General features: G+C 40.7%; 1 protein-coding gene across 1 annotated transcript; it reads left to right on the top strand.

Annotated features, from left to right (window-relative positions):
• The first annotated feature begins 977 nt into the window (after positions 1–977).
• Positions 978–27597, top strand: lemd3 (LEM domain containing 3). Its single transcript, XM_042403154.1, has 13 exons — positions 978–2413; positions 5446–5486; positions 6322–6391; positions 8964–9037; positions 9506–9585; positions 9660–9805; positions 13376–13477; positions 17157–17259; positions 18552–18730; positions 19627–19708; positions 19815–19920; positions 20019–20097; positions 25572–27597. The coding sequence occupies exons 1-13, from the start codon at positions 1072–1074 to the stop codon at positions 25748–25750; spliced, it is 2583 nt and encodes an 860-aa protein (XP_042259088.1). The 5' UTR covers positions 978–1071; the 3' UTR covers positions 25751–27597.
• The last annotated feature ends 224 nt before the right edge of the window (positions 27598–27821 follow it).

Genomic DNA, 27821 nt, shown 5'->3' on the forward strand with positions numbered 1-27821 from the left:
CCCCCTCTTTGGACACTTTCGCTATCATCTATAAAAAAAAAACACAGCATGTCAGAGAGGGAAATCATACTTGTTCTGTGGTAAACGTGAGGTAAACGATCGTAAAGTAACGTGGTAGCAGTCGATATGACGTTTACGGATCTTAAACATTTCCATGGCAACAGCGAGCTCCACCAATCAGAGACGTCACTATTACACTTTAGGATTGTGGGTAGTGTAGTACTTCTCCATGACGTCGGGAATAAAACGTGTTTCTTAAAACAAGCTTGATATCGTACGGATTTGTGGCTTCTACAGGAACACATACCATTGTTTCACAATCTCATAGCTCGTGGTAAATCTACCTGGGATGGTTACAACATTATGCCTAATAATCCAAATGCCGATTCAGAATTTATTTTCCCACTTTATCCTCGATTCAGAATATGAATGGGATGTTCACTTCCGGAATCGAGCTCTATATCCCATCCTTCCAGAGCTGATGACAAGACATTGAGGACAAGGAAGGACAAAATACTTTTTTTTTTTTTTTTTTTTTACCATACATTAATAGAGCTGACCAGTAAAAGGCCCAGTATGCGTATTTTTTGATGATTGTTGAAAGACCAACATGATATCTTTGTTTTGCCTTCATTGATATAATTACTTGGCCAGTTCGTCATTTGCAACTTCTTAACTCTGATTTTCATTCATTCATTTACCCATTCCTCATTTTTTGTTGGCCAGTTTGTTTTGTTCAACTTCTTTAGAGTTAAAAAGAAAAATGTAAATGTTTAGAGTAGATAAAAAAATGTAATGTTTAGAATTAAAAAGAAAAATTTATGGTTGCTTATGAAATATATGACATATAAAAATTCATATATATATATATATATATATACACACACACACACACACACACACACACACACACACACACACACACACACACACACACGCCTGTTCTGGGCTTTTTCTTTCTTTATTTCTGGACAGCCAAGTCGCTTCTTTTGGGGTTGCTTCCATAGACCTGGTTGCTTGTTTCTCTCGCGAGATCTGACAATACTGCCTTCTCCTGGAGTTTTGTCCAAGATGGCGTCAACGCAGTTAACGGATGAGGAGCTTTTCTCCGAATTAAAGCGCTTTGGTTTCACTCCAGGCCCAGTTACCGAAAACACTCGACCGGTATATTTGAAGAAACTGAAGAAACTTCGCGAGGAGCAACAGCAGCGGGGCTTTAGACCTGGTAAAACTCGTAGCAGCGGGGCCATCAACAGCACCACTGGCGGCGGCAACACGGCGGGATCAAGGCCAGCCAGCCATGACGTCACGCACCTGAGCTCTAGCAGGAGACCGGGCCGGAAGTCCTCCGTCCTCGGCTTCAGCTCCGACGAGTCTGACGCTGAAACTCCACAGAGAAGAAAAGGCCTCAATCACAGCGGCAGGGCAGACCAAAGCCCCGGTTTTCAACAACAACCGAAGATAAGGCCCGTTACAACACCCGGTGTGGCTGTAAAGAGTCAGCGTGGCGCAGGGAGTACGCTGAATAGCAATAATTCTCCCCCGGGTCCGGACGGACAGAGAAGTGTCTCGCTGGGCTGGGGAATTCGTGCCAGATCCAGACCTGAGGCGGAAGGAAGGAATTACGACGAATCAGGGGACGAGGACGATTGTGAGGGGGAAAAAGAGACGACATCTCGGTCTTTAAATGGTAGCAGAGCGGCTCAGTTGAATACTAGCAAGCTAGCCGGGGATTACTCGGACGAGGAGGAGATTGGGGGCCTTGGTGTTGGAGACCGACAGCGGGATAGGTTGGAGCCTAGACGGAGCCATCCGAAAACGGTGTTCTCATCCCACAGAGTCGTCCGAGGGTCGCAAACGGGGGGTGCAACCGGAGTGGTTAACCCACCCGGGAGTCTAAACATGGTGGGTAGCCGGAGGGAGGAGAAGGAGGAGGACGACGAGGTACAGAGAATGGATTCGGACCGGTCGGGAGGCATGTTGAGACACAACTTTGCCAGGAAGTCCATCTACGTGTCCCTCGCCGAGAACCATGGAGGAGAGTCCGACAAAAACAACCACGTCGACGGCGAGGACGGAGCATCCAAAAGCAGCAACACTAGTAGGTTCAGCATTGGGTTGAGGCCGCGCTTCTCCAACTACAGCAGCCTGTCCCAGACCTACAGGGGCAAACACTCCAACCACACCGCTCCCAACCACTCATACAGCCAGGCAGTGCTGAAGCAGAAGCTGTCTGTCCCGGAGGATGAGCTGCTCCAGCAGTTCAAAAGGGAAGAGGTGGCCTCCTCTGGCAGCTTTAGTGCTCATTACCTGTCCATGTTCCTGCTCACTGCAGCCTGCCTCTTCTTTCTGCTGCTGGGCCTCATGTACATTAGGATGAGGGGCTCTGGATCCTCGGAGGTGGATGGAGTCAGTAAGTATTTGACAAGATATCATATATAAGTTTATCAAAGAGTGTAAAATATGTCTGCTATGAATTTAAAGCAAATGTTTAAGGTAGAATTTCCATGTCAGTGTGGCATGGCGGTGGGGTTTGTGTTTGTATGTTTACTTTTTAAAACAAATTGGCATCCCTCCTCAGTGCTTATTTGATAATAGTTGCAAGAGTGATGTGTTTCATGTAAACAGAGCCTCTGAACACACCATAACTGCTGTGCAGCTTCAACTACAACTACCCATTGTGGCAAGAAAGATTTTCTTTTCTTTTTCAGGCTCAGGGAGATAATTGTGATATTTTCACAATGCAAAAAGAAAATAACTGAATTAAAATGTCAAAAGAATGATTTGGCTGTTATCATTATACATATGTAATGCATAGTAAAAGAACAAACTATGCTATACAACTATGAGCAGTCTCTACTAGATGCTTCAACTAAGCAGAGCTTAAACATACACTTTATCAGTTTCACCACAGGCAGGACAGAAAAGAGAAATCTGTGCACCAAGGCTGCATTCTTACTGTATTGGCCCTGTGTGAATAAACACAGCCTGCATATTCATTTGAATAAGCAGGCTCACTTGTGGAGAGCTGTGGGTGGGGCAACACAGAGTCATCCAGCAAACAAGTTGAATCAGCTCAACTTTTGCGGCAATGTGACATCATCCAACAAGGCGATGCGGATGCCACTGAAATAAGTGCATGTAGATTGCTTTTTAATGTAAACACAGTATTTATACTGAAGACCTCGTGATCAGTGACAAAAATAAAGATGCTGCTGAAATTTCCCAGAGTTTCAAAATCCTGTCTGTATAATAAACTGCTGTGCAGTGTTATGATGCCTGATAAACCTTCACATTCACAGATCTGTTACTCAAACTGGACTTCTTCATGTCTTGCTGGTACCTGCAAGCAACACGCCCCCACCAACGCAGCCCCCTGCATTGTTTTAACACAGGACTGTTGTCTAAGTCATCTGCTCTCACTGTTTGTGTTTTTTGACAAGACATCAGCCTGATATTCCAGACAGATGGCTAACTAGTGCTAGCTACCCAACAGACTGAACAAAGTAGAATCCACACACTTCACAAACCAAGAACAATGCAAAGTCCTGTTTTCAGTCTATCCCTCCTGTAGGTGCAATTGCTAACTTTGCTATGTAAGAGCCAGAGCTAGTTAGCCATCTGAGAGGTACATAATCCATCCTTCTCTAAGAAATATTGGCCCGATTTAGGCTCCAAACATACTCTAGATGATGTTGTTTCTGATGTGTTTGTGATCAAGTAGATTTTTTTCAGCAGTCTCCTTCAGCACTCAGTGCTATTTGCTGGCCTAAACTTTCATCGTTCCACTTCATCCCATAAGGATGAATATAAATGTCAGGACTTCCCTGTACTTTAAGACATGTCCTCAAGTCTTAAGAATCGGCAACTATTTTAGTAATCATACAATTGTCTTAGTCAGTCTTTGAGCAAAATTGCTGAAAATTTGCTGATTTCAGCTTCTTAATTTTTATTCTTTGTCATACATGCTGATTTGGACTGCCAGTCAGACAAAACAAGACATTTGAAGATGTTACCTTTGACTGGGAAATAATTTTTCACTATTTTCTAACATTTTATAGGCAAACAATTAATCGAAAAATAATCAGCAGATTAATTGTTAATGAAAATTAAAGTGAGTTTCAGCCCTACTCAAAAAATTACCCATTATGCAAACAAATATCAACATTACAATGAAAAAATAAAGTAATAATTTTAACTAGTAATAATAGTGCTCCCATAAATGAAATAAAGGCTAAAAAATCAATTCACATAATCATAATCGCGATTCTTATCTTTTACAGTTCTGAACCAGTTCACAAATACCAAAAAAGGACGCACCTGTACATGCACACGGGTGACATGAAACACATTCCTGCCAATGGTTTCTGACTATTCCACTCTGCAGGTGGCGGTAACACACCAAGAAATGCAACAATTCACCAACAAAGGCAAGGAAGCAGACTGCTAGAAAGTAAACATGAATGTAAACAATTCAAGTTTCAAACTATTTAGAAAAAGTGGCTTTGCAAGTGTTTTATGAGGATGGGAATCCATTCAACAGATTTGTTAGACCTCAAAGGTACACACATTGTGTTTTGGTGGGTAACTAAGAATGTAAACAGAAACATTGTTTACAAGCACACGAAAAAGAAGGCAGCTTTAATTGATCAATCATTTGGTATATAGAGCCGCTGTTGAAAGAGAATAAAAATGAGAATGATGTCAAAAAATGTGTGGGAAGTGAAAATATGGGGGGTAATGAAATCATTTCAATGCCCTAAAACCTGATAAGAAGATGCTAATGTGCCAAATGAAATCTATTATTAGTGAAACTTATAAAATAACCTATTCAGCTATACTTTGTTTTGCTCAAGTTGCAAAAAGACAGATTTTCTGGCTAACTCTGAGTGGTGTCAAGCTGTGGTTTGTCCGTCTTTTAAATATAGAGGTGCAAATTATATATTATATTAAAAACACCACAATCTACAACCTCAAACATCACCATGGAAACAACACTTCAAAGACGCGGTGTCAACAATTTGAAATTGTACATTTCACAAAGGTATCTACACAACTGTTGGGTTGCCTTACATTGTACAGGGGTTTCTATTTTGCATTCATTCATTCCTTGTAAATTTTGTGTGTAAACAGTAATCATTCTTCATTTCAGTCAATAATTAATTTTATATGTTGTCTGATGGTAGTGCTCAAAGTGCTTGGCTGATGTGGTGAGGTTTGAAGTGTTGAGCTTCATGTACAGACACTGACTAATGTGTTGAGTGATGTCTGAACTACACTCACATTCCACAGTCTCCAAACATGCAGTCTTATTGCAAAAGACCATTTTTTTCTTTTTCTTTTTGCTTGTGCTTTCACATTTGTGGTGTGTTAAGTTTACTGTGTGTTTTGAATGAGCATGTTGTTGCTATTGTTTCCTGACTATCTCTTTCTCCTTTGTTGTAGTTAAGAGCCACCCTTTTGGCACCGAATTTGACTCCTCTTATGTAAGTAGATATTTTCCTCTGACCCCCTCTTTTGGTTTTGACCGCAGTTAAGATTGTAACAAGATTTTTAGGGCTGTAGTCAACCAAAGAAAATCTTGGTCGACTGAAATCGTACATAATCTTCAACTAATCAATTAGTCGCGGGGAGGTTGGATGTAATGGGACAGAGTGCACAGTGAACTCAGCAGCCACACATTTCTCCGTTCTCTATTTCTCTGTTTTGAATACTCCCCCATTTTCACAGGTGATTTGTTAGTCTGTTCCTCCCGCTGCAGGAAATAATGGATTAATCCTGGAGGGCTACTGATGTAGCACTTTTCTTCTTATGAAAGGAACACGGAGATTATTTCACCAATGAGAATTTGGTCGGATGAGAGCATATCGACCAACTAATCGACCAGTCGACTGGGAGACTACAGCCGTAAAGATTTTGGTTCAATCAATGGAGCTCATGTAGTGCAATGTGTACACTTAACCTGGGACTACATTAGAAGCATGATGGGTGGGCAGTGAGTACCAATTGTATTGCTTGATTGCGAGAGGGTGTTTGAAATATTTTGTCCACTACATTTATATCAATAAGGGTAGACTAAAGACCTGGGTTGGAAAAGCAGTTTACCTAAACTGATACTGAATACCATTAGTGACGCACATTAGCTCACGTCATTCACTAAATCTTGGGGCATATATTGTAATATTTTGCCTCTATAAAGGTTTTCAGTTGGAACTTTTTTCAACTGTCAAACTGCCATAAGAAAGGACTGCAAATAACCTGGTAAATACACAGTTATGTTGTGTATGGAGTGTGTTTATTAACTATTTATTTTTACTGCAGAACAAGACTGAGAAGGACCTAATCCTGAAGCTGCTGCTCAGTCTGCACGACCACCTGGCCCACGTCGCTGGTAGCTATCTACTCTGCACTGCACACAGCTCATTTCTGAAAGTCAAACATGAGTCTGATAGATATACACAATAAACATAATGCTGTTATCAGTGCTTTTAATGAATAATAAGCAAACAATGCACATTTGCTTATAAATTTACTGTATGCACAGATTAAAGTAAGCAGAATCCAGTAATGTGTATCATGCACAGCGGCGTCTGCCAAAAATATCTTGGTGTTAAAACAGTGCAAGGGGCTGCGTTGGTGGGGGTGTATTGTTTAAGGGTACGGGTGAGACAATGAAACACAAACCAGGAGGTCAAGTTGGAGCTTCAGGCCAATGCATTTAAACACTTATCAGATGCCAAAACACTGCACAGCAGTTTGTAATACTCACAGACAGGATTTTACAACTCTGGGAAGTTCTCACCACAGCAACTTTTTCATCATTTGTGCCAACAATCTTGAGGTAAACAGCAGACACACAGTGTTCACATTACAAAGCGATCCACCAGGAGTGTGTGCTTGCACGTATGTGATTGGCCAACACAGCGCCTTGCTAAATGATGTCACGTTGAACCAGATTCAACTTTTTTGTGTTGTCTTGACACCCCTGCTGTGCCAACACACTGGCTCCAATCAAATGAATGAGAGGGCTGCTTTTTTGATGTGGAGCTAATGTCAGTCTGAATGCTGCCTTACATAGAACCACTCTCTGCAGATTGAAAACGTGATCGTTGTTATTAGTCTTTAGAGCCGTTACTAAACTAACTAACGTACCCAAAACTCTTCGTTGCTAAGTAACATGTGACCCAGTGCAGCGGTGTAACTCATTGACATGTTTTTGGACAAGAATGGAAGTCTACGGCACAGAAGAATAAATTATATTAAGCTCTGGATACACACATAATACTTGTAAGAAGTTTCATCAATCAATTCATTGTTGGTTTGGCTCTGCATGAGACAATAAGAAAAATATAGAAAACTGCCAGCCTTGTCCTTTATAGGAGACACATCATGCACATTTCCAGGTCTCTATTTGGGCTTGAACATGAACAAGGGCATAAACAGGCCGTCTGTTTGGTTGCTAACATTTTGCCATGTGTTGTTTGTGTTGTCCACTCTCATATTTCAGATTGGATTTTGGCTTGAACATGTCTGGATGTATTTGAGAAGTTGACATTTCGAGTAAAGAACATGAAAAGTAGTGAAATCTTACAACTATAGTTTGTTGACACAGCCTCCTGAGCAGCCTGAAGTTTGCCAGGATGCTGCTCCTGGAAGCTAACCAATCAGAACAGAGTGGGCTCATTGGGAGGGGGCCCAGACAGGAGCTAAAATGGTTGAAGTGAGGGGCTGCGTAAAGACCCAGTATAAGATAATTAATGATTTTTAAACTGTAAAACATGCAAAGATATTGCAGTAGAGCTCCAGAATATAAATACAGACCTGGAAATGTGCATATGACCCCTTTTAAGGGAGCATTTCTACATACTTTCACCTCATGTTTTAGAACATTGGCCATGTGTAATATGGATATCTGACATTATAACTGTATAAATTACAAATTCTTAAATAACATGATAGGTCTCCTTTAAGGAAAGATGATACATTGTCAAATGGAGCAGTCATCAGTTAGACAGGATGATATTTGTTTTTTTTTTACATAACAAAATGATGGTCCTAAAGCACAAACAAATGTTTACAACAGCAAAGTCACTATACAAACTCAATAAAATCACTCCAGAAACAAATCTAAGATCTCAATAAATTAAATAATATTCCGGACATCAAAACACTGAGTGAAGTCTGAAAAGAGCAAAGAACGATGAAATCAGTCACTACCACTTATTCATCCTGTCCTCTTGTCACCCTCCCTCTTGCTGCTTATGTGGACTGACTGCTGGACTGTTGAAAAATTAGCTGTTCGCCGAACACCATACTGGTGGTGGAGGAGAGATTGTGGGCAAAGCAGTGGGATATTTTCCACTGCTTTGCCCACAGTCTCTCTGCAAATGTGCTTGTTAAGTAGATGTTTTGATAAATTACTCTTACTGGCTTTTTAGTCTTGAAGGTATTGTTGCACTTACAGTCCAAAGCATAATTGTTGAGTTAAATGTTGTCTTTCACTGTGTGTGTGTGTGTGTGTGTGTGTCGGAGGAGCTCAGCCCTGCCCTTGGTCAAACATAGAGCAGCAGAGAGAAGATGGAGAGGAGACTGCAGTGTGACCATAATTTCCATCAAAAACATAATTCCTGCTCTGCTAATCTTACTCTGATTTCTTAGTACAGATAAAAAAACAACTTTAACGAATCTCCTGGTTCTTTCAAATTTAGAACAGGTTCCAGTTCAGAAACGGGATTTGGCGGACATCTTACTGTCCAATATGTAAAACATACTTTAATATAAACTAGGTACTACCCAGTTCCTTTGTGCCTCTCATGCAAACATGAAAAAATGTGAGAAATTTCTGTTAATGATAACATTCTAATCAGTGGATAAACAGGATGTGAAGACACATTGTATTGATACAAGCAGTTAGCAGAAGTGTGCCCTTTCTCATCTGTGTTGGATTGATGTTGTGATTGCAGGCCAATATGATTGTGGAGACCAGCAGCATCCAAACAGGAGTCTGTCCATGGACGAGGCCTCTGTGTATTTACTGGTATGTCCACTCATTAACATCCTACCTGTTCAGTAAAGCTTGGAACAAGCTGTCAGTCACTACTGTAACTTTTCTACAAGCAGAGTTTTTACACTACATGGAAAGGTGTGTGGTTCCCAATGGACATGAAATTCTAGGAATTTGCATATTAGACAGGGTGACTTGGGATCTTGATATTTTTATGTGAAGTCTGTGAATTCTGCATAAAGGTCATTTTGAAAGAATATTTGATTTAAATGTTTTGCCTCTGAAAGCAGGATATGAGAGTGATGCTCAGTGCGAGTGGAGAGCATGAGAGGAGCTGCCAAAAGGGAAACCCAGAGTGTGTAGGATTACTGAAAAGCAATATTCATATATTCATATTCAACAGGACCCTTTGGAGTGGGAACTCCTGGAAGCTAACATAAGGGCCCCAATGGAAACTCATTTGTGCTATCCTCTGAACAGTACGATGTGTCTTTTGTTCAGGCTCAGAATCAGGAGTTTGAAGAATTCATTCATACTTCTCTGGAGTGGATCATCCGGACAGGCCAGGATGTTGGGATAAGGTAATTCACGATATATACATATATCATTGTATGTGCATGTGCCATCTGTACTAACTATGTGTGTGTGTGTGAAGGCTGACTGGGCAGGTAGCTGATGATCCTGCAACCGATGTGTCTGAGATCTCTCGGCTGGAGTCCACACATCCCAAGATGCCCTTCACATGCCGCTTCCGCCGTGCCTTCCTCACTGTCATCAGCAGAGTCTTCCTCATTGCAGCTGGTGAGATGAACCACACCACATAAAGAAGACAGGGCCTGAAACGTGTAAAGTGTAGATCACAGCTAATCAGTTTGTTTCCAAAGTGCAGTAATTGATTAGTACACCTACACCTGCTACAGTAGTATTGCCAGTGATGTAATGATGACTGACACACAGGCCCTGGGTACACCTGGCATTAACATGTGTCTTGGGTGATCTGATCACAAGTGGACAGGTCTAAGTACGTCTGTTCACACCTGGCATGAAAATGAGTCTCCAGTGATCACTTGTGATCAGATCTCACTTCCCCACTCTACATGCAAATAAACATGTACATCATTTCCATTTGCAAAGACCAAATGCGTTGTTGTTTTTAACCAGTGGGAGGAGTCCATGTATCGTCAGTCCAAAGCTGTGTTCAACTTGTTGGATAACAGGATAAACAAGTATACAATGCATTGTTTGCCCCCTCTCAAAAATCAAATGCCCGTCCTATTGAGTTGTTCTAGCACAGAGTCTGAACATGTATATACAGTATAGAGTTATATGCAGTGATCTCCCCGCAGCTGCGTCTTCCCATCGAGAGATGCTGTGTGCATTTACGTACGAGGCATAGCAGCATAACTTCAGTGATTATTTCAGTCTTCAGAAACACTGACTGGATCAGTCATGATCTAATGTTAATTAATGTTCTGTGTTGTTCAGCTGTTACACATACACACAGTCCAGGTTCATACATTTAAATTGTAGTGAAGCAGCTGTCCTCCTGATAAATCTTGAGCTCCATTATGTCAAGCAGCACAAGAAAAATAAAAACTGTAGTTATCAACTTGACAGGACAGAGGCAACTATCAAGGGGAAACAGAATTAAACGTTTTGCTTCTAAATATTGTTTATAGACAGACAAGGGAAAAACAAGTTGTTTTCTGGTTTTGGTTTAATTTCTATTCCAATTGGCAATTTCATGATGAAAACGGGTTAGGGGAATGGAAAAAACGGGAAATGGACTTAGTTTTTGTTAATTCACACAAAAAACAGAAAAACAAAATAATGCATTTGTTTATCCTGTTATCAAACACGTTGCGCACGGCTTTGGACGGAGGGTACATGGACCATGAGGCAGCACTTCCTGTGCCTAGTCTGCCAGAAAATAGAGGATGTCAGTTGAGCAGGTGGTCCTTCAATGTGGCCTAGGACACATTTGTGTTCACACTGCCAAGAGAATGTGGCCACATGCGGCCCAGACCACCTCCAAATATGGTCTGAGCGATCAGATCTCAATTCGTCCTCAATGCGTCTTGGGTGCATTCACATCTGTGCTTAGAGCTGCCCACTTGTGATCGGATCTCCCAAGACGTATGTTAATGCCAGGTGTAAACAGGGCCAAAGATATGGTTAAAAGAACACAACACAGATGAGAACAATGTCTTAACAATGTCAACCAACATTACATGTTTGTTGTGGTTTAAGTTTATTTTTTAAATTTTCGACATTAAGGGAAAAAACACCAAAGAAAATCAGGATGGAAGTAAGGGTGAAGATAAGACAAAGATTTGTCAATAAGCAGTGGGATTTTATAGGTGAAATCTGCTGCTGGTGGTACCCAATGAAAAGTCAGGGAATAAGTAGGATTCATCCTCTGTAGACCTTTTTAATATCTGTATAAAATGTCATGGCAATCCATCCAGTATTTGTCACAATATTTCAATATTAACCTGACATTGCCACCCTTTAAATCTGGTGGTAGCGTGGCTGACCATAAGTCAAACAGTAATATAAACAGAACAATAGAAGGTGCTGTGCACGTTATATTAATATAGAGACTATAAATAAAGTGTACTATAACATCAACAAAAAAATCAAAGTAAATGAACGGACCAAGAGAGTGACCACCTGTCTGTTATCTGAAGCCTGATAGATTCATCCATCTATTTTCTTTGCCATGTGTCCTGATCAGGCTCTCTGGGTAGAGTCCATGGGGGAGGAATCAGATGTAATAGCACACAGGACAGTAGGAACAGTAGAAGCAGTATTGGTAAATGGTCATAGGGGCTTAAAGGAAAAATGCACACCTGTTTAAAATCAGTTTAATATACACTGCTCAAAAAATGAAGGGAACATTGTCACAGTATAACACCAAGTCAGTTAAACTTTAGGAATATCAATCTGTCCATTTAAGAAGGACAAGTGATTGTGAATCAGTTTCACCTGCTTTTGTGCAAATGAAAGTGACATCAGGAGAGGCAAAAGCAACACATGCTACACATGCTATACAACACCCAAAAAGGGAATGGTTTTGCATGTGGTGGCTTTCTCCTTATCCTTCCCAACTGATTCTTCTCTAGTTTTGTGTTCTGCTAGTGTCCTTGTCACTACTGGTAACATGAGGCGGTACCTGCAGCCCAGTCAGGTTGCACAGGTAGTCAAGCTCCTTCAGGATGGCACATTGGTACGGTTGCAAGAAAGTTTGCTGTGTCTCTCAGCACAATCTCAAGAGCATGGAGGAGATACCAGGAGACCGTCCATTACACGAGGAGAGCTGGACAGGGCTGTAGAAGGGCATCAACCCAGCAGCAGGACTGGTATCTGCTCCTTTGTGCAAGGAGGAACAGGAGGAGCACTGCCAGAGCCCTACAAAATGACCTTCAGCAGGCTACTGGTGTGCATGTTTCCGACCAAACTGTCAGAAACAGACTCCATGAGGGTGACATGAGAACCCGATGTCCTTTAGTGGGACCTGTGCTCACAGCCCAGCACCATGCAGCTTGATTGGCATTCACCAGAGAACAACAGAATTGGCAGGTCCACCATTGGCGCCCTATTCTCTTCACAGATGAGAGCAGATTCACACTGAGCATATGTGACAGGTGTGAAATAGTCTGGAGACATCGTGGTGAACGTTATGCTGCCTGTAACACCATCCAGCTTGGTCGGTTTGGTGGTGGGTCAGTGATGTTCTGGTGAGGCATATCCTTGGAGGGTTGCACAGACCTTGTTGTCATAGCAAATGGTACCCTGACTGCTGTTAGGTACCAGGATGAAATCCTCAGAGCGATTGTCTGACTTTACACTGGTGGAGTAGGCCCTGGGTTCCTCCTAGTGCAGGACAGTGCCCGGCTTCATGTGGCCAGAGTGTGTAGGCAGTTGGGGGACATACACACTACTGAGTCACATTATGAGTTGCCGTGACAAAATTCACTCAAGTTGGATCAGCCTGTCATTTAAATCTCTAACTTTGATTTTCAGTGATTTTGAATCCAGCCCTCAATGGGCTGATGATTTTGGTTTCCATTGACCCTTGTTACATCATTTTGTTCTCAGCAAATTATACAGTGTACATTAGTAAAGATTTTCAACTTGAATAATTCGTTCATGAAGATCTGATGTGTGATTTAAGTGTTCCCTTCATTTTTTTGAGCAGTGTATATAGATAACTCAATCATTAACACATTTGTTGATTAAGGACTTGCTTAGAATTAACAGTAGTGCTAATTGTTATTATTTCAACAGAGTTTTTCTCCAAGCAGCAGTGGGAACAGATTTTCAGTAGCTGTGTTTGAACCTGTGAATTTTGTGTGTCTATGTGTGCAGTGGTTGGCTGTGTGTGGGGTGTGGTCTGCTACGTGAAGTGTCGCTGGAGGAGAGAGGAGGAGGAGACGAGGCAGATGTATGACATGGTGGAAAGGATCATTGGTAAGGAACACCACACGTTCACCCACATTCTACAGGAACTGTCAAGCAAGTGAATGTGGTTGCTTACAGGAGCAGCCCGACCTCTTGTTTATTGTTTTGCCCATAGATAAAGAAATGGTTATCACTGTCATCTGTGTGTGTCCTGTATAAGATGTTTCCCAACATGTTCCATGTTGTCTGGAAGCAGTGGCAAAATGAAGAAACAAACATTTACTTCAGTCTTCATGATAGATTAATAACATGCATTACTAATACAGAGAGACATTAAATCACGTACCCAATATACACTCAGGTGCCACTTTCTAAGGTACTCATGTCTGCTCAGGTAGGCTGTGACATTTAAAGCATGCTCAGTCGTTATTAAGAAGCCTAATGTGTGCCAAGAAAATATTCACTACACAATAACGCCACTAGCAGCAGCCCGAACTGTTGACACAAGACGGCATGGATTCATGTTGTTTATGCCAAATTCTGACCCTACCATCTGCATGTGGCAGCAGAAATGGAGATTCATCAGACCAGTTAAAGTTTTTCCATCTTCTACTGTCCAGTTTTGGTGAGCCTGTGCGGTGGTCTTCTGCTGCTGGAGCTCATCCACTTCAAGGTTGGACGTGTTGTGCAATCAGAGGTTCTCTTCTGCATAGCACTGTAATGCCTAGTTAGATTTAATTATTTAATTTATTTGATTACTAGCCCCTTTTTGACCAAAAGTTCCTGGTACTTTGGAGCCAGAGGAACTAATCTCAGGAATTAAACTTGGAATGTGAAGTCCCTGTTGTGCATTTCTGTTTTCATTTCCTGAGGAACCAGGTAGATCATGCGTGACCCATGAGAAGTTAAAAAATGAAAGTAGTGCTTGAAACGAAATACTCACACGAGTAAAAAAAAAAAAACCAACAACACAGATTTGTGCTGTTGTTCTTTGTATTTACTGCTGCATGAGTTAGATATAATGAATTAATGGAAAGGAGAAATGCAGTGGAGGAAACTGAAACTAAGAGCATCTGGCTCCTCAATCATCTGAGTGATGATTATTTATTTCTGCTTTAGAACGTAACCGCATTGAAACAATCAGAAAATAGAATTGTATTTTTCTCATTCACTGGATTTGTTCTTGTCGCCCTCTCTTCCCCTCTCTCTCACTTGACCACCGCCACTCACTATCTTGCTCGTGCTCTCAGCACACTTGTGCTCTCTCTCTCTCTTTTTCTCTCACTCTTTTTTAAAACGAGTTGGGAAGCCGATAACAAACTTGTTTTTGTTAACTTTACTAACCTTAACAAACAAAGAGAAATGTCCTCTCCTCATCCTAGTATCAAAACTGGAGTACTTCCTTATTTTATGAATGAAGCAGCCTCAGTGTAGGGCTGCCTGATCAATCAAATTTTAGTTTCAATTACGATTTTGGCTTCCAGTGATTATGAAAACAAGATAATCAAGATAAAACAATTATTGTACCACATTTTGTTTTGTAATGATGCTCTTGTTTTGTCTTGTGTTATAAATCCAGCGCATCGTGTGTCATAGCAGCCGGACAGGGCAGTAAGAGACAGACAGACAGAGTGGAGTCTTCCTCACAGAGTGAATGTGTCTGAATTTAACAGTCAAATGTTCAGTTATGGAAACCGACTTATTGAGACATCTACAGGCTACTTTGTTTTAGTTTCAGTCAGACTTTGGATGCTATTATTTTAGATAAGAGGATGTTTCGCTCCATGTAATGATCTCTCCTTTCATCCAGCTGCTCGGAGCTGCGCTTTCTCTGCCTGCAGCGGGGTTTACGTTAGCTGGCACATGCTGGCATCACATGTAGTTGTCTGGCAGATGAAAATATCAGCAGCCAAAATGTCCGATGGGAAATGTGCCGATTGCCAGATAAATAAATAAATAAATTCATTAATAGCATATTAAATAGCCTAATATTGTGTGACCTCTAAGATATGTTGCCAAGACAATTTAAATATAAACTTACATATATGCATATATGCATATAAACTTACTTAAGTGTGGCACGAGATTCAAAAGCCAGCGCATACTTCAGCAACAGTCCAGTGCATTGGCTTGACAGCAGTTCACACTACTCTGAAAAAGTCTTACCGTTTTCTCTCAGGTAACGTTACATCCAGCATTGGCACAGTGAAACAAATGAATCAGCCTTGAGCTTTACGGTTAAATAATGAGTAATTGATTAGTAGGGGGTTTAACTTTTCCCCAGCCTTGGTGAGAGGTGGGCTTAGAGAGACTGCGGCAGATGGAGGTGGTTGCAGCAGCAAGGCTCTTTATTATATTTTATTGTTGTAGCCTATATGCTCAATTCACAAAGTTTGTGAAGAGTTTATTCTGCCGACTAAAATACATTTGTTGGATCATAGCGTTTGTGTTTTTGTGCTTTATTGCTGTTTAAATGTAGGGCATTATATGGCTATTTAAACATATGTCCAGTAGTTGTTCTATACGTACATATTGGCCGTCAAAAAACGTCTAGCGTAAACTCTGGTCTGCAGTCTGTTATTGTGCACTAATCAGCTTTTTACTTACTTGTAAAAAGCTGATTAGGAATCTGGTTACGTGTATGGCAGAGAAATTGGTGTTCTCCAGGAAGCAAAATCTACCTGCGGAAGCCAGGTTTTTCTAATCCCATACTCTGATTACAGAAAGCAGGTTTCTCATTCACATGACAGTGAGGAAATCAGCTTTCTGGAGAAAACCAACTGTAACCTGGTTACTTAAGTGCATATAAACATACTGCATGATAATACAAGTCAATGATTTCTGTCAAACATCTTGCTTCTCAAAGTACCATGATTAATGATCATTTTAGTATTGATCACTCGCCACACAACTTGCATCTCAACAATCACTACAATAATATGATCTCAATTATTTTGGTCTAATTTATTTTTATTTATTATTTTTATATTATCTCTCTCTCTCTCTCTCTCTCTCTCTCTCTCTCTCTCTCTCTCTCTCTCTCTCTCTCTCTCTCTCTCTCTCTATATATATATATATATATATATATATATACATATATATATATATATAAGTTTTTTATTTATCTCTTTTTTAACATTTATTTGTTTTCACTTGATATTTATATTTAAAGTTCACAGATGTTCACATGATTTTTGCCATAAATGAGCAGCCCTACTGCAGTGTCTGTGTTTGACCAATCATTGCTTGTGCACATTACAAACCCCACCCCCAAAGTTCCAGCAGGGACGTTTTGGGGGGTAAAACAATCTCCCTGGAACTTAATTTAGACCCTTGTTCCTCCGGTGGAAATACAGGTAGAGGAACTGAATTCTTCAAGAAGGTTACAAGATTAACAAGGCACTTTCACCCACAGAATTGCCACCTACTGGATGTTTTTGATTTAAAGACCAGTCTCTGTAAACACTGCAAACTGATTTGTGTTTGTGAGTTGCTGCCCCATGATTGGCTGATTAGATTATTTGCATTAACAAGCAGGTGTACAGGTGTATCTGATAAAGTGGCCACTGAAAGTATAAATTTATGTACATGTATCCTAGTAGCCTAGTGTATCATTGATTGTACATGATGTCCAGGTGATTTGTTCCAGTCAGTCACGGGAACAAACACATGGAGGTTCTTTTGGGTGCTGTATTTTCTCCTTATGCTGTAACCCTTCTTTCTTCCTAACTGTGTTGCTGTTGTTCAGATGTGCTGAGGAGCCACAGTGAGGCTTGCCAAGAGAACCAGGACCTGCAGCCCTACCTGCCTATCCCACACGTCAGGGACTCCCTGGTTCAGCCTCAGGACCGGTCAGTGCACAGCTGATCTTTAATATTTGCCCCAGATAGAAAACCTAGCAAGTGTTAAAAACAGTATATCAGGGCATGGAATTAACAGCTGCCATGCAGCATATGCAGTTTAACATCACCAATACCACTGGCACTGATTTCTTTTCTCAAACCAACTGTTTATCTAATTAGAAAATATCTGACAAACATCCAAAGCTTACTTCTATAATGACTATACTGTACAAATGTGTATTAATTATTTTGAACAGCTAAATAGGTTTAGCTTATGAAATGAAGGTGGTGGCTTTTGAGTGAATTTTTAACCATACATCTCATACCACCATAACCATACATGTAAACTTTCCACAGCGGCTCTTTTCAAATTTAATAGGACTGTTACAGAAAGATGCAGTTCTTATGCCATGTTTGGTACCTGGTACACAAAGGGATAATGCAAAAGCCCCATTTCCTTCTTCTGTAGTAGCAGCACTGCTGGAGAACAGCAGTGATCAGGAAACTCATTATATGAAGGAAGAAGAGTGTTGTCGGTTCTCTCACAAGGCTGCATCATTGATGTATTTTTAAACTTTTTTAGCAGGTGGATGACTTGGTTTATCCACTAATCTGTTTAACCCTGCAGCTCCCCAAATAAATTCTAATTCATCTCATCAAATGAAATATGGCACATAGAATTGTGCCGCCCATTTTTTCCAGCCCAGCATAAATCTTGTACTTCAAAAGAGTTCACATCATTACTTCGCTCCAGTGGTGTATGTAAAGCATTTTACTGGATATTTAGACTGAACGCTGTTGGAATGAAAGACAGATGAAAATGTATGTGTTTTGGCTGTTTTTATGTTTTATTTCTTCTCTTGCTCTGCACCAAGAGGAGAACAATCCTCAATGAAAACACATTTAATAGGCTCATCTGACATGAGAAGAACATCTCCCCATTAACTTAAAACTGGCTCATTCACAGTATTTCATGGTTTAGTACACTGAATTAAGCTCCTTGTGCTTAAAGGGATAGTTCAGATTTTTCAAAATGGGGTTTTATGAGGTCATTATCCATAGTCATATTGCAGTGTTCGTTGAAGGAGATGGAATAAAAGATGCCTTGATGTTTGTGCTGTAGCCTTTGTGTCAATCTGGCTGCATTAATGTGATACAGAAATGTCACTTGGTCAGATTGCTGCTGTTGTGACTTCTATGGAGAAGTAAATTTAGATACATCACCAGTCTATAGGACCTTTCTGTCTATTGATCCATCTGGTGAGGAAGATGTGTCAGTAGTTCGTTCTGATGTTTTACAGGAAGAAAATGAAGAATATTTGGGAGAGGGCTGTGAGCTTCTTGTCAGCCAACGAGTCTAGAATTCGAACAGAGTCTCAGAGGATTGGTGGAGCGGACTTCCTGGTCTGGAGGTGGATCCAGCCTTCTCTCAGTTGTGACAAGACCTCCTTGATCCCCTCCAAAGTCTGGCAGGGAAAAGGTACCACAAACTAAACAATTGTCCCATGGCTCCAGAGAGCCTTTCAGTCAAACTGTATTAGGCCATATTCAGACCAAACCAGGCGGTGCGGCGTTCAGCCGCAGGGTTGAGTGGAGGTGTGTGGGGTTGGGGGCATGTTAATTTGTGCTCTACAAGGTAACCACTGTGAAACAATCAGAAAATAACGTTTTACTGATCTGATTCTTTCTCGCTACCAGCACTCCCTCTCTTCATTCACTCTTTAGCTCGCTCAACCACTGCTACTCACTCTCTCTCTCTCTCTCTCTCTCTCTCTCTCTCTCTCTCTCTCTCTCTCTCTCTCTCTCTCTCTCTCTCTCTCTCTCTCTCTCTCTCTCTCTCTCTCCCCTCCTCCTAGTAACGTCTTTGTGCTCCCTCATGGCAGAGTTTACAGCTCTGATCAGTCTGATCTTGGGCTGTGATTGGCCACCACCTAGTCTGGTGCAGCGCCGCAGCGGCCAAAACATCTGCAGCCAAAACGCACTACCCCCATTAAAATGAATGAGAGGACTGACGTTTTTGCCGCACCGCCTGATTTGGTATGAATACGGCCTTAGTCTTTAGAAACCTGAAAATGCATGGTATCATGGGTAAACAGACATTTACAGCTGATGGGCAACAGCTCACCATCACCACCACTGATTTCCTGGCAGTAAATGTTTACTAAAAAAGCTACTTTACTTCCACAGTCAACATACCTCTTTGTTTACAAGCTCTGGTTAATTAAAATGAACTTGTTCAGTGTTGTTCCGATCCAAAAAAGCAAAGTGCCACTGTGGGTGCACCTTGACCTGACAGTTCACTGGACTGCACTGACCCAGCTGTATGTTCTGACATGATGATGAGCTCATTGAGATTTTGTCTTTTGTCCTCCTCAGCTTTCCCTCTGGACCGTAGGAATTCACCTCCCAACAGCCTGACGCCATGTCTGAAGATCAGGAACATGTTTGACCCAGTCATGTGAGTACCTGTCTCTGCTGCTTGTGTGATGAGCTGCCAGGAGCTACCAAACATAATTTCTTCCCTGATTTGACTCTGCTCATAACCTGTGCATTTGTGTTCTCAGGGAGGTTGGGGAGAACTGGGACCTAGCCATCCATGAGGCCATTCTGGAGAAGTGCAGTGACAACGACGGCATTGTCCATATTGCTGTTGACAAGAACTCGCGAGAGGTATACACTGTCCTATGAGTGATGAGCACACTTTGATGTCACACCCCCATGCTGTTAGCTGTAGTAATTTCACACTGGTTCCTGCTCTCTCTCCACAGGGCTGTGTCTATGTCAAGTGTCTCTCTGCAGAGCACTCAGGGAAAGCCTTCAAGGCACTTCATGGGTCCTGGTTTGATGGTAAATGACACACCTAATAACTCTTACATTTTGAGCACATCAACAGTAACAAAAGAATACAAAAACAAGGGACTGTATTGGTACAGGTAAGAAGATGATCTAAGATCCCGGGAGTCCCCTTGAGATAATTCATCACTCTTTTTTAAGAAACCAGGTTACAGTCTGCTTTCTCCAGTAATGATGATTGATTGATGGTGATTTCTTAACTGTCATTTAAACAAAAAACTGGAGAATGCACATTTCTCTGCCATGTACACTGATTTACAGTAACCACACTACTGTGCGTCTTAATGCATTCTCTGATTAACCTGTTTACTTAAGTTCATGTAAAACTGAAGGAATTTTGAAGGCTGATCAAACAAAACACTAGACAGCTCTTTATAACACTATGAGACAGAATTTTACAAATGATGCTGTCATTTTCTTCTCCATGTTGAATTGCAAGATGCAAAGGTGTACTTGCAATGTATTTGATTGGCCAGTGAAGTGTGTTGCCAGATGTTGGCGCATTACATGGTTGAAAAATTGAGCCAGATTAAACTTTTTTGCTGTACAACCCTTTTATGTATCTTAGCTCTGTTAATGATGCAAATTATGTTGGTAAGATAGCGAGCGATTGTAATTCTGATAAATAAATGGCAACAGTTAGGATGTGTCTGGCAATAAATGCAGATACTATTAGTGGTAATTGTGACAAAAATTATCCTGGTAATGAGAGGTAGTTTGTGTAACTTTGTTTTATTTAGTGGAGGTAAAGATAACATGGTTGCTACCTGTGTTACCTAGCTTACCATTCCTTACCATACTTACCTTACTTTGCAGCAGTTACCCTGCTAACGTTAGCATTAATGTCATTGTGTCTTGAGTCGGACACTTTTTTGCTACCACTTTATTAAAAATAATAATAATGATAATAATATACTTAATTCATGTATCACTTTTCTTAACAATGTTACAAAGTGCTTTACAAAAGAAAATAAAACCAAACAAGGCAGATGAAATAGGCAGAGGAGCAGAGAGGTAACGACAGAAGCACAGAAGTAACAATAAAGCAGATATGTAACTAGGAGCAAGGCTGTTTAATGCCTTAATGATGAGTAATAAAAATTTAAAATCAATGACAAAGCTAACTCAGAGCCAGTGTAGGGAAGCACAGGTGTAATGTGCTCATACCTTTTTGTCCCAGTAATGAGACGAGCAGCAGCATTTTGGACCAACTGGAGACGGTGGAGCCCTGGCTGATGCCCGAATAAAGTGTGTTGCTGTAATCAAGCCGAGAGTAGATAAAAGCATGTATAATTTTTTGAAGATCGGCAAAAGGTAAAAATGACCTAATTTAGAGATGATCTTCAACTGGAAGAAACACAACTTGACAATATTTTTGACTTTGTTATCAAAACAGAGGTTGGCATCAAATATTACCCCCAGATTCCTAGTAGTCTGTGTAATGTTGTTTGACAAATCGCCAAGGTTTGCACCAAAAGAGCTGATAGAATTTGGGGTACAGAACAGCATGACCTCAGATTTGTCGTCATTAAATTTAAGAACATTTTGGGACATCCAGGATTTAATGTCAGTTGGCCATGGGGCAGCATGTATAAGGAGAACAGAAGGGGGCCAAGAACTGAGCCTTGAGGGACCCCATAATTCAAGTGAGCTGTCGTGGAGTAGGAGTTACTCAGAGTGACAGATAAAGTTCGATTGAGGAGGTATGTTCGTAATAAACTAAGAGCCAGGCCCTTGATGCGAACTCCAGGCAATTTAGGAGGATACTGTGGTCAACAGTGTCAAATGCGGCACTTGAATCTAAAAGGGCTAAAATCGAGCAGTCACCTCTGTCTGCAACCAGAAATATGTCATTAGTTACCTTAACAAGAGCTGTCTCAGTACTTTGGAGTGTTCTAAAACCAGACTGGAAGCAGTTAAAAACACTATTTCTATTCATAAAAGAAATCAATTGAGATGAAATTACTTTCTCCAGAACTGTGGATAAAAAAGACAGTTTGGAGATAGGTCTGTAGTTGTTTATGGACAGAAGGTCCAAATTGGGTTTTTAAGTAGAGGGTGGACAGTGGCATGCTTAAAACTATCAGGAAAAAAACAGAGCTCAGGGAATCATTGTGGCAACAGTGGGAAATATCTCCGTGAGCAGCTTGGTGGGGATGGTATCTAAGGTGCAGGAGGAAGAATTCATGTGGGAAACTGTACTTTCTAACTATGACAATGTAAACTGGGTAAAAGTGACAGGATTATCATGTTGAATGGAGAGAATGCAGGGGGCAAGCTGGATTTGGGACCTTATAATCTCCACCTTGCTAATAAAATGAGCAAGAAATTTGTCAGAGAGCTCAACATCTAGTTCAGGATAAGAGGTGGAGGTATCACCAATTTAAGAGTTTATTACTCTAAAGAGAACTTTAGGATTATGGTTGTTTCTGGAGATTATGTCTGAAAAATAAACTGATCTGGCAGCCTTTACTGCATTCTGGTAGGTTAACATTAGGTTTTTGAGGGTCTTTTTAGTGCTCAAGTGTGGTCATTGAGCCAGGGGAGGTATATAAAAATGTACTTGAACTACTGTTATAAATGATCATGTAATGTTTCCCACTGATTTAAGAGTGGAAAAGTTAAGTATAACCTCTTACCTTTTGTAACCATATTTAGTTCTAACCATTTACTTAAGATTTGTCCTTTTAACCAGAGTCAGAAAAAGGAAGCTATCGCCAGTCAGTTAGCAGTGCATTAGGCTTGTCCTCAGCCAGCCACCCTTATCTTTTTGCTGTAAACACCACGCACTGCTGATTTTTTGAGCAGGGTTGTAAGGCAATGGCTTCAAATTGATGAAAATGTTCTAACATTTCTGTCCATGTGGCCTCGCAAACAAAGTCACCAGTCACCAAAGAGCCTTAAGAACTCCACAATTCCCTATCTGTTTAACGGCAAGATACTGAACGCAACTTCAACTCCCACTCCTGGTCCTGTGTTATGATATATAAATCACTGCAGATCTGCACATCAGACAAAGTTGAGACATGGTTGTGTGGCTAGTGTAGTCAACCGTTATCTGAGAGATTGGGGTTTGAGACCCAGTGTGGGAACCTTCTGTTGCTGCAGTAGTTTACTGAAGAACATTTAACATTTTATTATCCTATAATTAAAAGTGTAATGAAGACAACAGACCGCAGAGCAAATGACTAACTCTACATAATCATAACTGAATTACTGTCATAGTAATTAATAAAAACCTGTGGCTGTGAGTTAGCAGCCAAATAAGCTGTCATATCTTTCTAATTTCAGCAGCGGATCTGAAGTAGAAGCAAATAATGTAAAGCACAACAAATGTGTACTGTCACTGTACAGTCATGTAAAGTCTGTTCATCTTAACTGGTAAAGATAAGATTGCACTTATTGATCCCTCAGGGGAAAGTAGAGAATAGCAAAATATTACAAACAAAATACAATAAGCAAAATAAAACAAGGTAATGATAGATCATATAAAAATATTTAAAAAAAACTGTACAAGAAAAAATAGAATACAAGACTTTCATAAAGTGTGAATCTGTCTGAGTGAGAGGAAAAAGCCCTGAGTTTAGTGGTGTCCCTTGATCCAGTGGTTACAGAATCAGCTGTATATCTAATGTCCAGCTTGTGCTGTTGACCCAATGAGGACTAATAGAAACACTGCAGCAGACCACTGATCCAAAGCTGTGACACCAAGTGGACCTTCACTGTGATGTTCAGGTGAAAAATCTATCTGCAGGGAGGACAAGTCAGTGCAACAGAAAAACAGTGGAGCTTGTGTTAATCTCATACACTGCACTGCTTCAACAGTCTAACCCTGTATTTAATGAGGTTTATTACATTTTTAGACTAGAGTGTATCGGGTTATGTCTGTGTCTTATACAGATACGCTGTTATGGAACAAGCACCCAAGACTTTCACTTGCCTTCATACTCATGTATGCAGTGGAGTGACCAGTAAACGTGATTTGATTTGATACATGACCATGTTTCCCTGTTTCTGTGTACTCTGGTCTAATTCAACACTTTGAGGTTATCATGATGCCGAGATTAAGTCAGTTAACTTATGTTAGTCCAATCAGCTGGTCTTTACTGTTAGCCAGCATCTCCTGGCAATACCATATGACAGTAGTAGGGCTGTAGTCTCCTGGTTGACTGGTCGATAAGTTGGTCGATATGCTTTCATTGGTCAAATAATCTCTGTGTTCTTTTCATGAGAAGAAAAGTGCTACATCAGTAGCCTTCCAGGATTAATCCATTATTTCCCGCAGTGGGAGGAACAGACTAACAAATTACCTGTGAAAACGGGGGTGTATTCAAAACACCCCTGTTGTTTTCACAACTTTGAACTCGCCCAACTTAATGGAGACTGCTAGGTCTAACTGTACTTAACATTTACTGAGCATTTACTGAATCAGTGTTTCTCCTATAATTATAACACGAGAACCCCTGCCAGGCCAAAAAAATATTTTTTAATGCCAAAAATAACGCCAAATGTCCATTCATTCGGAAATCAATAGCATTTGGTCTCTGTGCAGCGCTGCTCCAGTACCTGAGTCAACTTCTGTGTCGTTGTCTGGGACACTATTGGTAGCATAACTCCATTTAGGAATTGCGTAGTATGTTTGCATAGCGAGTAGGAAAGGGCAAGCAGCAGGAAAATGACAGTTGATGTGAGTGGAGCAGAGGAAAAGGTTAGCAGTAAAAGTTGTTGGTCTGGCAGTAAATGCACAGTACAGACTACAGTGTGTCAGTTAATAAATGCTAAAAAGTCACATCTGTCGTTTCCCCAAGTGCTGGAAAAGTGAAGGGGGTTAGCTCCAAAGTTAGCAACAATGAGTTAGCCTAAACTGAAGATGCAAAGCAGAGAAATAGAGAATGGAGAAATGTGTGGCTGCTGAGTTCACTGTGCACACGTTACATCCACAACTGCTATTTCAGTTTCCTTTTTCTTTTTAAGTTTAATTATGGCCTGATTATTCCTAGTAGTGAAGTAAAATAATAATCTTTTTTAATTTTATTTCTTTTTATTTTCTATTTGGACTTTTCATTTTTTGACTATGACGAAAAATGTCCTACATATGTAACTGACCAAAGTGACAGTCTTATTTTTATAGTATTATTAAGAGCAGAGGTGCAACAGTAACATTTAGTGAGGAGAATCGATTGTCCATCAACTGCTCTTCTTCCATCACTGTCTCCATCATTGAGCACATAACAAGAGCAATGTCTAAGAGGATTTGGAGACTGTTGAAGCTGCAGTAGAAGAGGATGCTTTGTTCGTCAGCATCCTGTGTACAGGTTGTCACTGGTTGGGATGATGGATGTTAGATGAGTATCCCTGTAGCACACCCCTCAGAGGAAACTGTAAGAGCTGATGTTATGGTTAGTTGCATGTATTGAACAGCACTATAGTGATTGATCAGTGACAGGCTCTTGCTCTTGCTTTGACAGGCAAGCTGGTGACGGTGAAGTATCTGCGTTTGGACCGGTATCACCAGCGCTTCCCACTGGCCCAGGGCTGCAGCACACCCCTGAAGGCCTCCAGTCTCCACCTCAACACCACTAGCACCACGAACACTACGCCCCGCCTGCAGCATCGTGTCTCAGCCAACTCCTCTGGCTTCTCATGAGATCAGCATTATCATTAGATTTAGCATTCTCCTCTGTGCCCTCCCAGCATGACAGTACCAGTCTGCTGCTGCTCCTTCAATGCATTTTAACGGGGAAGACTTGAGTCTTGTCATGGGAGAGCTTTTTTTGTTTTGTCTTTTTTCAAAACAGGATCTTTTCCAGAGAAGCTGTCAGTGGTGCAGTGTTTGTTTTCTACAATCTTTGTATTAAAAATGTCATAGATTTATAACAAGGAAGCAAAGTTCTTCTGGAATATTTAAGATGTGTGCAGAGACTCCAACCCTCCCTCCTTCTCTTCCACAGTCTAACTGATGCCATGATGGAGTTCATTTGAGCACTGTATGGAAATGGCTGCATGTATCAGAGTATGCCTCTATGTAAGCTTTCAATACAACACAATGTGGATGATGATTTCGTAGAGATGTTCAATGTACTCCCTGTTGTTATTATTATTCTGATTATTTTTATTTAGCCAAACGAGGAAGGCATGAACAGACTTGAAGAGGGCGTGCTGTAAATACATGTGAATGGTAGCACAAGCTTTATCAAATAATCTGTATTAAAAGCAAACCATAAACTCAAATTTTTCTTGCTCACTTATACAGCAGAGTGCATCTGTATCCAGAGGCAAACACTCCCCGAAAAGCTGCAACAGCACCGATACACACAGACGTACAATAGTTCAGCTGGTAAAACCAGGCAACAGTGAGGGTATTGACTCAGCCACTGTGTAGGTTGTTTGTTCCATGTATGGCCTTCTTTCCCTCTGTCCTTGATTTTGTTAAAGTGTCCAGCAGTGTTCCCCATTTCTCAGCTTTTGGGTGATATGACATAATCAGGGAGTGTAGTTTTTACAGTCACCTGAAGCTTTCTTCTTCAGTTATAATCCAATATATTCCCAAGCTATGTTATTACTTATGTTTATTATTTACCTCTTTCAAAGTCGGGTCATTTTCACTGTGGGTATGTCCCCTCATTGAATTGCATTTCCAAACCTGTTCTGAACAAGTGGTGTATATTGTCATCTGTCAGTGTACATGGCAGACCAGAGGAGCACACAGACATCAGGAAGTTTAATTTCCAGTTCACAATCTCTGCTCATCTCACTTTGTGAGACAGATGTTTTCTAGCATGATGAAACCTGACTCAGTTGCTAGTGCTCTTTTGATTTCCCCTCTTGTAATTCTCTTCACGCTTTGTCATAAGGAGTACTGTGAATCAGTTGACTGTTTGTAATACAAAACTCCATATATTCCAAGCTCTGCAAGGAGACTGTACTGAACTTAGGGATTCCTGATTGCTTGTGTGTTTTTTATAGCACGTGTATTCAGAAAACGCTAAAAATCCACAAGTTGCCACACATAATTCATTTTTAATGCAGTGAATTGAAAGTTGGATTCAGTATTTGCAGTGTGAAGTTGTACAAATGATGCACATTTCAAATGTTCATAACCTGGTGCAACACTTTGCAGCGGACAACCCAACTGTGCCTTAAATTTGTGCTTTTTAAAGACTGGCACTGCATTGCTGGGGAATGTACTTGGTGTAATAAATGTTGAAAAAGTGGTTTAATGGGCAAGTAAGGCCTGCCATACATGTAGTTTTGTTAGAATTTGGCATCCTCAGATTTGGTATTTTGTAGCAGTTTCCTTTGATATTAAACCAAATGCTCCTCTCTATTTATTATTTTTTTAATCAGCCATGGTGATGTACTATTTAATATCACTAGACCTGTTACATATGTGTCATAACTTTTCTTTTCATCAAGGATCAACCTTACATCCGCTTCCAGACATTTGTCAGGATGTGTAAAACAACAAAATAAAGTGAACACTTTCAGAAATCAGCCAGTTGTTTTTGCTGTATTTGAGTGCATCACTGTAATCTATTTTTGTATGTCTCCAGCAGAATGGTGCACCTGCAGCTTCTCAGCTCACACTGACTGTAATGAGGCTGAATGTAAATGTTGGTTTGATGTTACGGCACTTCTGCAGACTGCTTCACTTTTAAATGCTCCCCCATGGATGCATTCTTTTCCTCTGATGTATTTTATGTACACACTGTACATTG

This window comes from Thunnus maccoyii, chromosome 23 (assembly GCF_910596095.1).
Source record: "Thunnus maccoyii chromosome 23, fThuMac1.1, whole genome shotgun sequence".
Taxonomy (NCBI): Eukaryota; Metazoa; Chordata; class Actinopteri; order Scombriformes; family Scombridae; genus Thunnus; species Thunnus maccoyii.